Raw genomic sequence first — 18,243 nt, 5'->3', positions numbered from 1 at the left:
GGACCGGTGGCATAGCTTCCATACCAAACTGGTACAGTGGTACCTCGGGTTAAGTACTTAATTTGTTCCAGAGGTCCGTTGTTAACCTGAAACTGTTCTTAACCTGAAGCACCACTTTAGCTAATGGGGCCTCCCGCTGCCACCGCACCGCCGGAGCACGATTTCTGTTCTCATCCTGAAGCAAAGTACTTAACCCGAGGAACTATTTCTGGGTTAGCGGAGTCTGTAACCTGAAGTGTATGTAACCCGAGGTACCACTGTACTTGTAACAAATCAAACACTGTGACCCAAGGGACTGAAGCAGTATAAGGCTTAATGAGTAGGATTAATGTTAAATTCATTACAACCAAGAATAGGATAAATACATGTAGGATAAATGCATGTAGAAAACAGAGAGACTTCACTACCAAAAGTTATGGAGCATTATAGCAGTGACTAAGATGTTTGGGACACCATTCATTCCATTTCAAATGCTACTGTTCTTACTGTATGCTTTGTGTTTTGGAATGAAGCTATACTAAACAATCCCCTGAGCAAGTTTGATGATTTCTAGATCACAAGCCTATAGAGCAAACTGAAGACATTGGAATTAAGAGTTCTGAAAATAACACTGGGGATTCATTTTATACAAATGGTCTTCTAGGTGCTGGTAGCTGCCAAATCAGTAGAATTCAGGGATAGCCAACCCATGCTTTTCCTTGGTTGACTTTTCCTAATATAAATCTTGTTCAACTCCCTTTCACAGCCACAATAAGCACACAAAGGACACATGAGTACTAGTGGCCACACAAGCTTACATAATTTTTTGGTTTGTAAAAGCTATTTTAGGAAAGTAGGTCATGATAAATCCCATGCTTTACCTGTGAACTGGACTAATACAAGACAAACACACACAGTGACCGCACTGTAATATTCCTTTGGGGAAATGGCCCATAAAAATGTGTACCAGCTTCACCTGCAATATTACATCTTTCAGATGGTTTCCATGCACATACATTTCAGATAATGATCTTATTGGCATTGATTTATGGAGTCCTAACATTTCTTGATTCTCAGTTTATTGAAACCTCCCTCGCTCATGTGATAAAGCAGATTCTGGCAGCTAAGAGGCTTTAGTCACATGACTTTCCCATAAAGAAATAGACGTATTTTCAAGCCACAGTGAAAACTGAACAAACGTGTCTACATAAAAATTGTTTTACTGAAAAGATCCGAGTGATATTACAAAGGTGAAACAGTATTTACAATATTAGTTGCTGAAATATCCAGCATTTCAGAAATCCAACCAAGTGGGTGTTCACATCGAGCTTTGAGCATGCTACATAAAGCTGTATTAGTTGTGCAGAGTGCTTCAGTTCTGCTGTGAAGTCAAACATTAAAAAACAACAACACCACACTGCAACAACTGCCTTCAATTCTCTTCCAAATTTGTAGGCAATTAGGGTGAGCAGCTAAATATGGCTTTATCTAAATGCTGTTGTATTTTACTGAGACTGGAGAAGCAATATTGGAATGCTAATTTCTAATTTAAGAGCAACTGAAAATGCCAGAAATTAAGCAAAAAGGAAAGCAGCTAGAAAAGGACAACTCAAAGGCAAGCTGGCTAGTTATTTTGAGTTTTGACTACTGAAGCTGAAAACAAAAAAATGTACAGAATAGGGCAGAGTGAAATGCTTGCAGTGAAATGTGCTTAGGGAAAGAAATCACCCTTCGTTTCCAGCATTTGTAAAGTGTACATTATTTTTGCAGAACCAACATGCTTTAAGCAACTGCTCCCAGGATGCTTTAGGATGGATTATAAAACAGAACTGTCTCAACACACGCTACAGTCCTAGAAGTCTCTTAGCCTCTTCACTTTGAGCCATAAGAGCTTCACTGGCATACTTCTGAAGAAGTTCCATCTTCTTTCTTCGGACAAGAGCTTCCTCAATCTGCAGATTAAAAACATTCAGCCTTAAAATAAAGTACTAAAACTTCACAGATTGCAAATGATTTAGTAAAAATAGCTTATACGTACATGCTGGCAATGAAAAGGAACTACCTAATGAAAGCTTTGAAGAGAGGTGTCAAAAGATTATTGCTGTGGCCAAAGTCTGATGTTCCTTGACCTAAGTTGCCGGTGACTTTTAGGATGCTGTATCACCACTTTTCCAGAACTGAAACAAACTCTCTTTGCAAAGATGCTGAGGTATAGGGGTGCATTCAACTAACCGGATGTGCTGGTGGAAGCCAGGGCAAGAGCTCTCACTTGTGCAGCAGCACTATACTTTCCTTTTCATTGCACATTATGCTCAGAACCTTCTGAATTGGGGCTGAGTTTACCGTTTCATTGCAACAGGCACATTATGGTTTGCTGCAGCCCAGAAACAGAAGTTCTAATTTACTGAGTGGGAGGAGCAATGGAATCCCAAGGCTCATTCTTGCAATACTTAAGCGTTGTTTTGCACGGTTATGTCTGAACAACCCCTTTATAGTTATCAAAGTACAAAATGATTCTCTTCTGAGATACAAACACATTCTGAACCTTAGTCTGGCTTTATTTTTCAGCTAAACTGTATATGTTTGCTTAAGTTACATCACATAAATTTGCAAAATGCACTAATGAAGTCAGGAATGACAGAGAAAACACAGTAGCTGCAAAAAGGTGCCACAAAACTTTTTTTCCTGGAGTAGGCCAATGAAGCTATTCCTCTGGAAGTTCAATGTACCTGTACAACTTTCATTTTCTATTTGTTCCTTACCTCTTGTTGTGATGGCACTGGGACATGAGCAATAAACTTCTGCTGACTGTCCTCTCCTTCTTTTTCCTTTCCGCTTTCTTCATCAGACTGCAATACATTTAGAACATTCAGTTTATGCAACCACACGCATCATGCCAGTGAAGATAAAGTCAACACCAGGCACCTGATTTTGTTCTAGCTAGACTGTCCACACTCCTGCCACAAAGCCAATGAGCATCAACTGTCCTGTAGGAAAGAATATCAGGTGCTGGGCAGTAGATAGGAGTGCATCTTGCTCAAAGAAAGGGAAGCAGTTTCAATTCAGTGGGAACTGCTTCTTGCTCCCTGTGCTGTTCTTTGAGGTCACCTCCAACACAGGGATCACAAAGCCCTTTGCAATCTTCCCCATGCTCTCCTTTACACCTCCAATGTCAAGGTGCAAAGGAGAACGGAATACATCACAGAGGGCTTTGAAAGCCTCCCCTCATTTCTCCTTTCCAGCCCTGATGCTGGAGGTGATAAGGTGAAGTGCATGTATGGAAGAAATTAAAGAAAGTCTCCCCTTCATTCCCCACTCCCACTTTGAGAAGCGCTGGATGGGGGGAGTCTACATCTTCCTGCTGCACCCATTTTATACAAATTCAGACAACACGCATTGGGCTGAGCTGCTTTAAAAGTCAGATTTCTCCAAAGTTGGAAAGGGGAAAATAGGTGAGGTTTTTTTGTTAATTACATTTCCTCACGGTCAAATGCAAACTGACTAGCTTTCAAGTTCTATTATAAAAAGACAAAGTGTTTTTTTTAAACCACACAAACACACAGCCATAAGTCCACAGCAGGCTTCATGCATGCTCTGTGTGTAACCAGTACACAGCAGGAAGTACAGCCTAAATTAAGACTTGATTCATCTTGATGTTTCATTCCAAATTCAGAAACACACCCCAGCGTCTGACAGTCACATTTTATCCACATAGAAAAGAAATTGCACTTATCACATACATAAAGACACCGAAATGCACAGACACTGAAACGGGCAGGCCTATCCAAGTTTGCTAACGTTTATGCCACTCTGCCTTTTACTGTTAATGAATTCTTCTACATTCATGGCATGCTGTTATTAGCAGAACTGAAACCAGCACAATACCTCATCATCATTTACTGCATAGATGTTTATTTCCTCCTCCTCTTCTTCTTTATCACCTCTTGCAAGCCGTGCTTCTCTCTCTGCTTTCCATTTTTCCACTGCTTCTGCAATAACTGGGCAAGTAAAAAAAGTAGTACTTTATATTTGGATTTTAAGAGGTTGACCAAATTAAATTCAAAAAGCACCAGCTCTTTCATTTCAGAGTCAATTATAAGAGTCAACTTTTGGTGAATCCACAAACGTATTTATCAGTTTTTACTTGCACTGTTTGAACTTTGCTTCCTTGAGAATGGAACAGTAGCATTGGAGAAGGCATTTAGAAGGGTACAATTAGCAGAAACTTGTGGTAATCCTACAAAGAGTTATGGGCAGGGTTTTCTGATGTTATAGTTACAACAGATTGGGCTAGAAATAGGGGTGGAGGGTATCCAAAAGTGTCACTCAGTTGATAGCCTTCTGTCAGCTGAACAGTAAGGGAAGCATCCCTCCTGCCCGGCACCTGTCCCCCATTTTGATTCAAGTCTGCAGCACACATTACTCAACTTTATCCAGATAGAAACTGACAATGTCTCCCTCTAAACCTTGTTTACCTTTTACCCAGTGCTATGATAAGTTCTGAGAAAACCTGAACTTTATTATACTTTAAAATGGTTTACTATACTTTAAAATGGTTTGCCTTTCCTGTACTGCATACATAAAGAATTCTTTCAAGTTTATGAAGTGTGACTCCTGTTTACAAAAGCTAGGCTGACTTCGCTAGCATACATTTGTATGTGCTCAGTTTTTAATACTATTTTTAACAACTCATTAAGGAATGAAGTAACCTCTAGCGTAGATTACGGCAATGGGACTGCCTCTGAAGATGGTTTGGAAACATCAGCTAGTGCAGAATTCAGCAGCCAGGTTGCTCACTGGGGCAAGGTGGTCTGAGAATATTACATTGATCCTGGCACGCCTGCACTGGCTGCCAGTGAGTTCCCAAGCCCACAGTGCTGGTTTTGACCTACAAAGCCTTAAATGGCTCAGAACCACAATACCTCAAGGAGTGCCTCTTCCCATATGAACCAATCCTGACCCCGTAATCATCATCTGAGGCCCTTCTTCATGTGCCTCCTCTGCAAGAGGTCCACAGTGTGCCAATTTGAATACGGGCCTTTTCTGCAGTGGCTCCCCACTTGTGAGATACTCTCCCTAGGGAGGCCTGCCTGGCACCTGCCTTACATAACTTTAGGTGCCAAGAAAAAACATTCCTCTGCTCCCAGGCCTTTGGCTAATTATGACCTTTTAAACTGGGGGTATTTTTGTTTGTTTGTAACTATGTTATGTCTTTTTGTATTTTTATATTGTAAGGCACTCTGTGATCCTCAGATGAAGGGCAGTATAGAAATGTAATAAATAAGTTAGATGCACTATATTTGAATTAACCTTTTAGAAGCTGAGATGTAGCCGTTTCTTTCCACTGAGCTATAATCCATCCTCCCTCAGAGCTGGTAAACATCTGCCTTGGAAGCAGAAGTTTCCAGGTTCAATCCCCAGCATCTCCAGATAGAACTGTGAATGTTCCCAGTCTAAAGCCCTGGAAAGCTGAAGTCGGTTGGACTTACTGCCAGGTCAAAACAATGTAGCCTTACTGTGATGTGAGCTTTTCATAAGTTTCAGTCTATTTTATCAAATGTATGAAGTGGCCTGGAAACTTGACACACTTTTATACAGTAGGAGAAACAGGGTTCAGTGTCCCACCAATGGTGATTAAAAACCCCTTCAAATTAGGAAACTGATTGGAAGTCAGGTTGCCTACTTCCCATGATCTGCTCAAAGGAATAATAAAATTAAGGAATGTAGGTTCCTTAGGGATGCACTGGTATATATTATAACTGAGAACTAGGTATCAACAAGAGATGTTCTGTCCCTTTCTCTGCTGAGTCTGCCCTCAAGTAGGTCACTGTAGGATATCACTACAACCCATTTCATAACTTCACTGGGTGGGTACTATAGGCTTAACAATACCAATTGTGACTCCCTTCAGGGGTCTCTTCCTCCTCCAGGGACTGGAGCAAAAGTGCTTAGCATTTGTAGCCCTTTGCATTTGAAGATGAACTTGTCTAACAAGCATTCTTTTCACCAAATATTACACTTCAAGAGAATGTATATGAGAATGCTCCATAAAAGCTGAACATCTTCAGCTTCTGTGGCACTGCTTCTTGTCTTACTGATTCCACCTTCCTGGTTCCCTCAAGCAGTCCAGAACTTCTAAGTGTTATGTTCATTGCTTGACTTAAACTCATGCAGTTTTCAAAGTATAGTGGCACTTCGGTTTTTGAACGCCTCAGTTGACAAACATTTTGGTTTTCGAACGCCATAAACCCAGAAGTAAATGCTTTGGTTTTCGAACACGCCTCAGAAGTCAAACATGCCACGCGGCTTCCGCTGAGTGCAAGATCCTGAGGCCTAGCTGTCAGCTACTGAGTTTTCGTTTTTTGAACGTTTCAGAACTTGAATGGTCTTCTGGAACGGATTACATTCGAAAACCGAGGTACCACTGTATCTATAATTTCCCTTTTTACTAGCCATGTTCCTGTCTGAAGCTTGGCCTCTCCTTTTTGTTTCCTTTCTGTGGCAACACAACCCTGCTTGAAATCAGCTTTAGAGGATGGGAGTTTGGAGCCCTTCTTCACTTCTTAAAGTGGAAAAAGTGTTGCAGACTATAAAAGAAGATGTCTGTTAACACTCTTAATTTCCCCTTTCTCATAGCTATGATAAGGCAAGGGCTCAATTTAGAGCAACCCTAACAAGCAATTCTGTACTGCTGTAACATTTACAGTTGAGAGAGAGTAACACAGTAGGTTGGGGCAGCTCTGGATCTATTTCTAGCAGTGGAGATTCTATCAGGGAGTGATTGTTCAAGATGGAAAATACTTTGCTGCAGGAAGTTTCAACCTCCCTGCTTCCTGCATTTATAGCACCATCTACTGTAGGCCAGGAATTAGGCAACAAGCAAGCTTGAGACCATTGTTGGAGCACCATGGCAGAGTAAAAGGCAGAGAAAAACTAGAAATCAGTGCTGTGGAAACAAGCTACCAAAAGCCAGCCCCTGCATATTTAAGAGAGTCTTTTCCAGCTTGCCAAACTTTGCTATATAGCTCCAGAACTGGGTGTTCCAGAACTTGCTGCCAAATCTAGCTTTTCAGAACTGCCTAAAAGAGACCTGTTCAAACATGTCACAATTCACTGTTCTCTCCTTTAGCTGAAGTAAAATGTTCATACTTTCTGGATCATCATTTCTGCCTTTGGCAAAATAAATATTTCAAGCAAACTATACAAAGACACTTCAAAACCAGGGACCATAGTTAGAAAGGAGAAATAGAATAATATAGGTATCTTAAAATTTATGTATGTAATTAAAAAAAACACTTGAACCACACCTGTTGTTCTATATGCCTTCTGTACAAACAATGCAAGCGTCTAGAAAAAAAGTGAAGAGGTTACTGGAAAACACAATGGGTTTACTAATACCAAATTGAGTTCACAAACATATGCAAATTAACTTGGAGGTAAGTGTCATTGGGATCAATGGAACTTACTTCCGAGTAAATATTCATAAGTACAGACAGCTTGTATCATCATTTGATACAGTAACAGGCTGAAATGAGAAGAGTACAGCAAGACTCAAAATTGTGAAATGAGAATGATACTTAGCTGAACACTAGGGCTTAGTCTCAGGAAATGAAAGGAAGGTTGATACAGCCATGGTGCAGGATCAAAGCACACTTGGGAAAGGCATGAACTTACTGTGGAGAACTGATGAATGCTACTTTCAGAACCATGTGCTACTTATACGCCAGTTTGTCATTAGTTGAACAGGTGTGTTGAATTTTATACTCTTAGATATGTAGCAGTAATTCAAGAAGTTCTGCTAATTTCTGTAGAGATGTACAGCTCTTCCCCACAGTAAGGTCTACAGAGCATAGCAAGCCAGAGTCTCATAATGTACAGCCTTCAAACCTCAAACCCCAGGTAATGTAGTATGTAAATGAAATGCTTCTGATAAAACAATCTAAGTAAAATTACTAGCGTATTCATTTTTCAGAAGGCAATAACCAATCTTCTGAACTCAATAAGCAAAACAGCAGAAGATTTATCTTACTTAAAAGTACCAAAATGGTGCTAAGAAGGCAACTCTGTTGGGGGATAGTTCATGTCAACTTATAATGCTTTGACATAATCAACAGCAGCAGCTTAGTTATTTCCTTCTAGTAGCTCATCTAATTTTCTTGAGGCTGATTTCTTTCCAAAAGACTTGAATTAATTTCCTCTGTCCCCATGTGATTATCATCAGCATAACCGGAGATCTATTTATTGGAGTGAATTGCCAAGGAAGCAGATCCAGATGAGGGAACAGATAAATTTCAGATGTATTTTCTGAATAAAACAAGACCAATATCACTAGTACGGACATCTGACTGCCTTTTAGGAGGAAAAAAAAACTGCAGTTCTGTAGCAGAAAAGCTCCAATACTGATTAACTCATATTTTTTTATTTAATAATTTATATACCGCTTTATGCAAAAAAACAAAAACCCTCAAACCGGTTTACAAAAGATAAAACTGTGAAATCAAGGGGGGAGGAATCACAACCCTGTTTTAAAACATACAAGTTAAAACAGTAAAACAGATTAAAATTACCTCAGCTTTCTAAGCACCTGCGCAGGCTTGTTTAAACAGGAATGTTGTTAGCAAGCGCCAAAAAAATTAGTTGAATTGTCAGACAAAATTTGTAAAATAATAGCATCTGGCATTTGACTTTAGGGCAATATAAAGGTCATATCAAAAGCTTACTACAGGTTATTTTATCCAGTATAAAAAAGTGGGTAACGTGAACAACAAGTAAACACAAGCTTGATTAAATCTGGCTTATAAATTGATCTGCAAATATTCAGTCAACAGATATTAACAGAATCTTAATTTGGGGAAGGGGACATACCTTAGTAACACATGCAGAAGGTCACACAGTCATAGATCCCTGGCATCTAATTATTATTTTTCTAAGGGTGGGGAGGGGATGAAATCAAGTAGCCCATGATGGAAAAGACTGTGCCTCAGACCCTGCCATTCAGAGCAGTCAGTACAGGGCAAGACAGACAAACAGCCACACTCCTGTGATGTAAGAATCCACATGGAGAGACAGAAGCAACACTACTGAAGTATTTAATACACAGCATATGCCAAAATGGAAGATGTGTCCTCAACGACATGCCCACGACCGTTTCTTAAATAAGAAGCAGAAATAAGATCCTTTGAAAAGAACTGAACTGTTTTATAGTGGTACCTTGGTTCTCAAACTTAATCTGTTCTGGAAGTCCGTTCCAAAACCAAGGTGCGCTTTCCCATAGAAAGTAATGCAAAAATGGATTAATCCGTTACAGACTTTTAAAAACAACCACTAAAACAGCAAATTAATGTGAATTTTACCATCTAACAAGACCACTGATCCATAAAATGAAAGCAATAATCAATGTACTGTAGTATAAAATAAATAAGACAGTATTGAAGATTATTAGGGGGGGAAAATTCTTACCTGCGCTGATGATAGTCATTTATCTATTTCCACAGTCACACAATCAATCAATCAATCAATCAGTCAGTCAGTCAGTCAGTAGCTGGATTGGGTTCCACACAGTCACAAAAACAAAAGTGCCAAACTTAATCCGTTCCAGAAGTCTGACTGACTTTCTGAAATGTTCAAAAACCAAGGCGCAGCTTCTGATTGGTGAAGGTGCCCTGGAAACGATAGCTGACAACCGCATTGGATGTTTGGCTTCTGGAAAACGTTAAAAAACCAGAACACTTCTGGGTTTTTGGCGTTTGAGAACCAAGGTACCACTGTACTTCTTTGTCTTACAGGTAACTAGAAGTAGGGTCTCCTGTAAAAGACACTAAGCAAAGCAACAACTGATCCGAGGTTGACCATGCATACCTTTCCTTTCATGTTCCTGCTCCAACGGTTCCAGGACACCATCATCCTCATCTCTGTAGCCATAGTATTCTGCATCAATAGCCTTCATGAGTTCAGCTCGTGTCTTCCTGGGAGGAGGAAGGGCTGAAGGAACAAATGCAAAGTCACTCTCCACCCAAGTAAGAGAAAATGGAAGCACATAGCTTTACCTGCTATGACTAGCTAGTCATTGAGATTCAACCAAATAGCCAAGGACACCTACAGTATATTCAAACCACTGGGTAAGACATCCATAGGAAACATGCCAGCAATGACTGTAAAAATAGGAAATTCCAGCCCTACCTGGAGATGCCAGGGCCTATTCCATCAATGTTTCTAAATTAATACAGTAAATTTTAAACAAAAAATAAACAGTAGCAATTGCACTGCAATAATTGAGCAGGGCAATCAGTTGCATATGTATTTTCTCCTCCTCTTACCATTTGCATTAAACTGAGGGGAAACTACAGGAAAATAACTCCCAACACATCTTACAGGAAAACGTGTCCTACTCTGTGAAATTTTATACTAGATTTAATTTCTCTATTCATAATATATAATGAATTGAAAATGATGTTTAAAATAACCTTTGTAAAAAAACAACAACCCAGAAGCTTTTCTTGTGGGAATTATAGGGACAGAACTACCTAAATTGTATAGAAATTTATTTATGTATGTGACTATAGCAGCAAGAATGCTACTCGCCCCAAAATGGAAAGAAGCAGAAGTCCCAGCAAAGGAAGAATGGATACAAAAACTTATGGAATATGCAGAAATGGCTAAACTTACCAGAAGAGTAAGAAATCAAGATAACAAACTTTTTATAAAAGAATGGAAATGGTTTATTGAATATTAACAGATAAAAACATTGGCAGGATTATTGTAATAACCTGCAGTTTCATAAGAGTATACAGTGGTACCTCTAGATATGAACAGGATCCGTTCCGGAGCCCCGTTCGCATCTAGAGGTAAACGTAACTAGCGACAGCGCATCTGCGCACGCACGCGTCGCTTTTCGCCACTTCTGCGCATGTGCGTGACGTCATTTTGAGCGTCTGCGCATGCACAAGCGGTAAAACCCAGAAGTAACGCGCTCCGTTACTTCCGGGTTGCCGAGGAGCGCAACTTGAACGTGCTCAACTCAAAGCATATTTAACCCGAGGTATGACTGTATATTTAAAGTAGATAATTTAATGAGCAAATTAAATGAATTTGGATATGCAGAAGATATTAAAAAATAAATTTAAGGAACCACAGAAAGAGGGGGAAGGAAGTCAGACTTTGAAATGTTAAAATGATTGTAAAATTAATGAAATGTATAAATTTGAAAAGTATATATAAAAAGATTTAATTTCTCGAATGCGTATGCCACATGCACAAAAATACTTACGTTCTTTTTCGAAAAGCTCTCTGACCCCAGGCAAATCTTTAGCAGCTCCAAAATATTTGTAACCCCTGTTTCCTGGAACTTCTTTCCCTTCATGATCAAGCATTTTGGGACCAATTCTCTTGAGGGGGAAGAAAGGGGTAAAAGCCACAATGCTTAGTATTTCCTCTTGTGTGGCTAATTAGACAGAACTTGTGAGTACAGGCAGAGTTTCATGTGGTTTGGGCAGACCCAGATTGGCATGGTCAAATTTGGAGAACTTCACACAAACTATTTATAACATGGAAGACCCAACAATACATTTGAATTATTGAGTTACCTATGTGGATATCCACTTACACAAGTCTTGGAATAACTGGGTAAATTTCCTTCATGAGTGTAAATCACCCGATGATGAGCTAATCACAAGGTCAGCCAACGTAGTTGCTATGGTAATGGGCCAGTGCTCAGACTATATCTGTGATTAATATGTCAACTCAGTAGTCTGTTACTCTGTAGTTTATCTGTCTGTCTGTCTGTTAGTCAAGTTACTTGTTCAGTGTTATGTCTTGAATTGCTGAACTTATTTAAAGCAACAGAGATACCTTGTACTTGTAGGTATCTGTATCTGGAAAAGCCCACAAGCTGTATCTATCCATGCCCAGAACTGTTTTACTGAGCCTTATCTTCTGCAACAGTATACTATCTGAACCCTTCTCTGCTTCCGTGTGGTGAATGGTATTGAGAGCCACTGTGTGGGTATCTCACCTGAGATTCCCAATGATAAGAACCAGCCAGTGGTTATTATTTATCAAATTATAACAGATAAATTTGTATTGTGTTTGCACTTTCCTACATATGGATCTAATAATTTTTATATACTTACTGCATAATCGGGTCCTCCCAGCTCCTTTATCCGGACTTCCCAGTGCCCCTTTTCTCTTAGGAGTTTGTTAATTTCATCATTCAAGTCACGAATTCTGAATTCACCTAAGCCAGCTTTTTTAAAGGAAATGGGGGGGAAATAGCTGTTTTAGTCATTGATATACATTCTCTATTCTGAATTTTTCCAGCTACTGTAGGACAGTGTTTTTCAAACTATCTGATGTGGTAGACTGGCAATTTCTTTCCACCCCGCAATGTGCTAGGCAGGGAGCAGGGCCATATTTGATCCCTGAAGTGTCCTATCCAACCTGGATTGAGGTGGAGTTGCTGCAGAGTAACAGCTGATGGCTCATGAACCAGCACCGATCCATGGACCATCACTTTGAGTAGCACTGCTGTAGAATACTGCTCATTCATATTGCTTTATTTCTCTCTGTCACATGAAGACATCAGTCCCTCTGCTTTTAGACAACTTTTATAGCAGGCTTCTTATTAAAGTAATTTTTAATGTGTGGATATCAAAAGCACCAGAGCCAGTTATTATTCCAAAGACTCAAAGCACATCAGGATCAAGAAGGTTGACCCAAGACTAGCTTGGCTAGATAGGCTTGTTGAATACCAGATTCACAATTCAGATATCACAGCATCCTTTCCAACAAAAGCAGACTCCAGAGCAGTAGCTCCTTTTATCAGTTCACTATCACAAGCCTAGACCTCAGAGCAGTGGCAGCTCTTCAGGGTCAGAGATAAAAAGAAGTCTCAAGTGTAATAAATCCTAGTGAAAAGTACAATCTGCAGGCTCATAAGGATATTAACCCTGCCCCTCCATTAGGAATATTAACACCACCCCTGCATTAGGAACTTACCATTTTGAATTTGTGCCACTTTCTTGGAAATTTCACCAATAATCTGTTTAAAAAGAGACATTATACGACAATTACTTTTTTCCTCAAACAAATCAGCAGCATCTATTTTAGAGGCTGTATGACGCAATACCTTTAAAAAGTTTTTGTTTAATGAATAATAATTTTAAAGCTCTTTGTTTAAGGTACTGCATCATGCAATCATTATTCAAAAAGAGCATTTCCAACATTTTCTCTCCCATGACCTAGAAACGGTTTCGCAGACAACCAATTTTGACAATTCATAGATTTAAAACTTTGGAACTGTTTTGTTAAACTACAGCAGCTGGTTTGTAGTTTAACACAATGATGCCATGGTGTGCATAGGCCTAGCCCTGCCACTAGCCAAAGTGAGCCCCTTGCCTTCGGTGGCAGACTGGGAGGAGGAACAGAGCATGCTCCTCCTTGCCACAGCTCCCCACCCACCTGTTGCTGCTATCAGCATGTGCAGACCAATTCCTGCAGGCCTGTCCACTGTTGCATCTTTTTCATTTACCATCTCCTCATCTGTGACAGAGCAGAGAAATACATGAGCACAGTCGTACCTTCCAAGTCAAACAGAATCCGTTCCGGAAGTCCGTTCGCCTTCCAAAACGTTCAGAAAGCAAAGCACAGCTTCTGATTGGCTACAGGAAGCTCCTGCAGCCAATCAGAAGCCCCGAACGTTCGCCTTCCAAAAGAACGTTCAAAAACCAGAACGCTCCCTTCTGGGTTTTGATCATTCAGGAGCTGATTTGTTCGGGAGCCAAGGCATTTGAGATCCAAGGTACAACTGTCTTTCAATAAATGGACAGAAGTTGGAACTATGTTATCAGAGGTTCGTTTATATACTTAGAGGATTGTTATTCAGAATCCACAACAGCAAATACCTGCCGCCTCCATTTCTCAGCTTTTGGCAGTTCATTACATTCTGAAGCAAGAAAAGGCCTTCGCTCCTGTTTGAAACAAAGAAATATAATGATTATGGTATCTTCAGATTTGTGTACTTTCTGTATTTTCACTGTCTGCACATACAGCCAATGCAACTCTCAACATTTCATTCCTGATACTTTCCACATCTCTGTAATAGTTCCAAGTATGCACAAAGTAAGAGTCTAATTTCCTTTGCCTCACACTGCCATTAGAATATTGGATCCTCCTTTTGCGCACCACATACAACCAACCTGGACACAGTGCGGCACTACCAGTGGCTGCTCTGGATTTCTGAAATTAATTTCCTTTTGCGAGTCAAAGCTTTCAGGAATACTGGAAACCCTTTTCTGGTCAAGCTGCTGTTGACCAAATATAAGGTAGCAAATATCTCTTAGATACAGGGCAAGTCTTAAATAAGACTGCTTTAGGGTCCAACAACATTTTTGGGGCGCTTATTCCAAATATCTCTCTTGGGATTAAAGCTTCTCTCCCTCCTCTTTCAACCCCAAGGGTGGGGGCCAGATCATTCCATGTTCTCACACTCAGATTCTGGAAGCCACCTTGACTTTCTAGCTGTTATTTTGAAAATTAAAAAATACATAAGTTTTCGGTTTCACACTGCTTTCCCACAAAAATCTGCTCCCTAAGCAGTTTGCATGGGTTTTTGGTTTTTTTTTAAATCATAATTCTTGAAATTGCTGGCATTAGCGGCAGTTACATTTTTTTACAAGTTGTTTTATGAGCTTTAACATAAAGTAAAACCTTTCCTATGTGATATCCAACTATTACAAGTATGATTAACACTTTATACTATCCCTAGCTTACAGGTTTAATGTAGGCTAACAAAATATCAGACAGTGAGTTCTTGGGTCAAAAATATTTACCCCTTTCCCCACTATAATCATGTCTGCCCTTCTGTCACAATAGAGGCAGCCATTAATTTTGTACTGCTGCTATTACCTTAATACTTTCTCTTGTCAGAACAGATGCCAAAGGCTGCTTTATAGATAAGGTGCCACCACTGCTACCCTGTAGTTTTTGTCTGGACAACCAAACTTCAGACGCCATTGGGGACATTTGACAGTTGAACAAGTATTTAATATTTAGGTGGAACTGGACTGCCTTGCCTGCAGTGGAACTCTGCTAACTGGACACTTCTGCAAGTACAAGTGGAAGAAGCAATTCTGGGCAGCTCTCCTTCCTCCCCATACCCTTCCCTGCCCCCAAAATGCTCCAGACAATTGGACTCCCCAGAACAGTGGGGGAAGATGGCAAAGGGAGCTTGCAGGGTGAAGGAGGGGTGGAAATTACCAATAATCACCTCTTCCCCTTTCCTCTAACTGGTTTGATGTCTATTGGAGAAGAGAGGAGCCTTTCCATTCATGGAATAGACACTCTGGATCCACCTCAATGAGAATGGGACAGGGAAGGGAATCACTGTTTTAAAATCTAAAGGGGGAAAAACAGGGCTACAGAAGATGAATGAATCTTCCTTACAGATTTTGGTAGAGGATTACACTCATGTTTTCCTGCCTTTCCTAAAGTTAACCTTCCTTTGCCCCATCACTCCCTTTGTAACTTTTAGCAGGACAGGTTGTTATTTTTTATATTTGTTTTATGCCGCAACCTGTCCTCAGCTTGTGAGTGCAACAATACACAAACATAAAACAAAATGTAACAGCTCTATTGTTTTACAAGATAGAAAAGGCATTGATTTGTAAAAGTTAAAATGAAACATCACATGGCTGTCCATTGGTACAGCATGGTATCATGTGGAAGACTCGAGTTCATAATCACGCCAAGAACAAAATGCTCAGTTGATTCTCTAGTAAGACAATTATCAAGGAGGCAAAAGTTTGGAGACTCACTTCCAGTTTCCTTTGCGGAATAATGAAAGATAAGCAGAAACATATGACCAGGTCAACAGTCATGTATTAATGCATCCGTTCCAATGTTTTAGAAAAGTTTGCCTGCTATGGTTGCATATGACTTTCAGTGGTCTGAGAAACTCTGATCTACCCCTACATTATTAGAAACTGCTCCATAAATCTTCCTCCTCAGAAGCCAAACTGGTTTTCTGGCTTACCTTAACTTTTCCTTCTTCCAGCTGAGCTTGGCGAAATCTCGCCAAGGCCGTCCTAAAAGGAAGAAAGTTCCACGTCAAACAGAAAATATGAAATCATAATACTCATAACTTATGTGTCATACATTTATACGATTTAGCATGGGAAGAACCAAACATAAGCCTTATAAAGAAATGGAGAAAATATTAAAATTGTGTCTTTTAGGAATACTTTGTCACAGTCTGAAACACCATCTCCAAAATGTAACTAATAAGCACAGGCAGAGAATACCAAGATTAACATATTGTAAACTGTAGAATTGCAAAGTAACGTTTCTTAAATGGTTATGGATCAAAGGCAGAAGGCAGTTTAACTGTTAGAATATGCTGAAAATATTCTCAGTGACAAAATATCAATATTCAGACTACTTACATGGCCTTTTCTGCATTTCGAGCCTAAAATGAGAGAGTGGGAGAATAGGCTTTATTTGAGAATTGAATACCAGTAAAACATAAGTCTAGAGAATATTATGGAAAGATAACTATAGAAACCTGGCCAATCAAGATGGTAAAAGGGTCAGATTTCTCATAGAGCCTTATTATTACATATAAACTTTATAGTGCAGCAGCATCTAAGCCACATTGATATATATTATACAGAATTAGACAACCCTTGATAATGCCGCCCACACATTGTGATGAACTATAGCTAATAGATCACTGTGAATGTTTCTAAAAGGAATAATTTGCTCCTTCTCACTTGCACTGGGAGAAACAACTGCCATCTCTGGCTTTTTATTACATCTGAACCAGGGACCACAGCTGGTTTCATTCTCAACAAATCCCAACTCATAGCCAGAATTTGCTTGTGAGACGTGAATGGGACCATGTTACCATTCACTTGAGGGTGAGGACTTTTTTTGCATCAGTAACCAAGTCCCAGCCAAGGTCTTCAAAAAGAAAAAAAGAGCCAATCAACTGTTTTGGAATATATAAAAAATGAGGAGGTATTAATGTTTCCACCATATATGAAGCTGAGACACAGGGTAGAAATTGTTCGACCATTAAAGTTAATTAAGCAGTTGAAGAATATGGACATTTATGCATTTCCCACTATAAAACATGTTGCTCACAAGTTGAATACAGTGGTACCTCTGGTTACATACTTAATTCGTTCCGGAGGCCAGTTCTTAACCTGAAACTGTTCCTAACCTGAAGCGCCACTTTAGCTAATGGGGCCTCCTGTTACTGCCGTGCCACCAGAGCATGATTTCTGTTCTCATCCTGAAGCAAAGTTCTTAACCCGAGCTACTATTTCTGGGTTACGGAGTCTGTAACCTGAAGCATCTGTAACCCGAGATACCACTGTACAGATACCACCCTCAATTTTTAGCCACACCAGTACAACCCTGCTGTCTGTTGCTTCTGAAGAACTCGTTTGGTCATGATGGGTTTGAATGTCACTATAGAGAGGAATGAAGCAGAATTGATGGTGTGAAGTTACCCAGAGCCAAGAGAGGACAGCTATGGGGAAATATAAAAGAGACTGCTGCGTGCATTTATTTATGTATGCAACGTGTTTAGCCGTTTTAACATTCCAAAACAAGCAGTACAGCAAATACACAGGAGAGGCAGAAATTCAACAGGTTCAGCATCATTTCCAGGGCTATAAAATGGTCTTACAGCAATTTTTGTCTATTGAAAATGTTTATATCCCACCCTTGCACTGTATTTGTAGCGCTCAGGCCAGCTTGCAGCAGTTTTTTTTTTTAAAAAAACAACAACACCGAAATAATGCAGCAAAAAAAGGGGACATGACAAGCTACTGTTGTGAAATAAGTAAAGAGAAATAGAGGAAATGGGAATGAAGCCCCCGGAGGATGCCCAGAAAAGCACCGACTTGGCTGAGGCGCCGGGGGAGGGCGCGCGCGAATAAAAACACGAGAGCGCGCCCGCCCATTCACTCACCATGGCGGAAGATCCGCAGAAACGTAAAGCTACGCCGATCGCGGGGCCCGAGGCGGAAACGGCTCCTTGGCGGCAACGCGGTGCAGGCGCACGCGCGCAGGGGACACCGCCCCGGAAGAGGCTGGCCTTAAAGCGAGCGCGGGGGCGGCTGCAATCGCAGCAACTTCCGGCTCTAGGTCTCAGGGTGCTTTTCATGCGGGGCAAGAAGCGATGGGAGAAATTGATGAGGCAACAGCTAAGCGGGAAACGGTGCAAGAAAGTTCACAGTGCTTATTGAATTTGTATACCGCCTT

The 18,243-nt window shown here is 40.3% G+C and overlaps 1 protein-coding gene across 1 annotated transcript; it reads right to left on the bottom strand.

Annotated features, from left to right (window-relative positions):
• Positions 1 to 1,181: 1,181 nt before the first annotated feature.
• ISY1 (ISY1 splicing factor homolog) lies at positions 1,182 to 18,160 on the bottom strand. The gene is made up of 11 exons (XM_080995177.1): positions 17,951 to 18,160; positions 16,416 to 16,438; positions 16,007 to 16,058; positions 13,878 to 13,943; positions 12,973 to 13,015; positions 12,108 to 12,220; positions 11,246 to 11,363; positions 9,838 to 9,960; positions 3,865 to 3,977; positions 2,742 to 2,828; positions 1,182 to 1,931 (listed from the first exon to the last, which is right to left on the bottom strand). The coding sequence occupies exons 1-11, from the start codon at positions 18,143 to 18,145 to the stop codon at positions 1,824 to 1,826; spliced, it is 1,041 nt and encodes a 346-aa protein (XP_080851303.1). The 5' UTR covers positions 18,146 to 18,160; the 3' UTR covers positions 1,182 to 1,823.
• Between the last annotated feature and the right edge of the window lie 83 nt (positions 18,161 to 18,243).

Source organism: Podarcis pityusensis (assembly GCF_964106645.2).
Source record: "Podarcis pityusensis genome assembly, chromosome: 2".
NCBI lineage: Eukaryota > Metazoa > Chordata > Lepidosauria > Squamata > Lacertidae > Podarcis > Podarcis pityusensis.
Note: the sequence above shows the minus strand (reverse complement) of the source record. Positions and strands in the feature narration are given on the sequence as shown.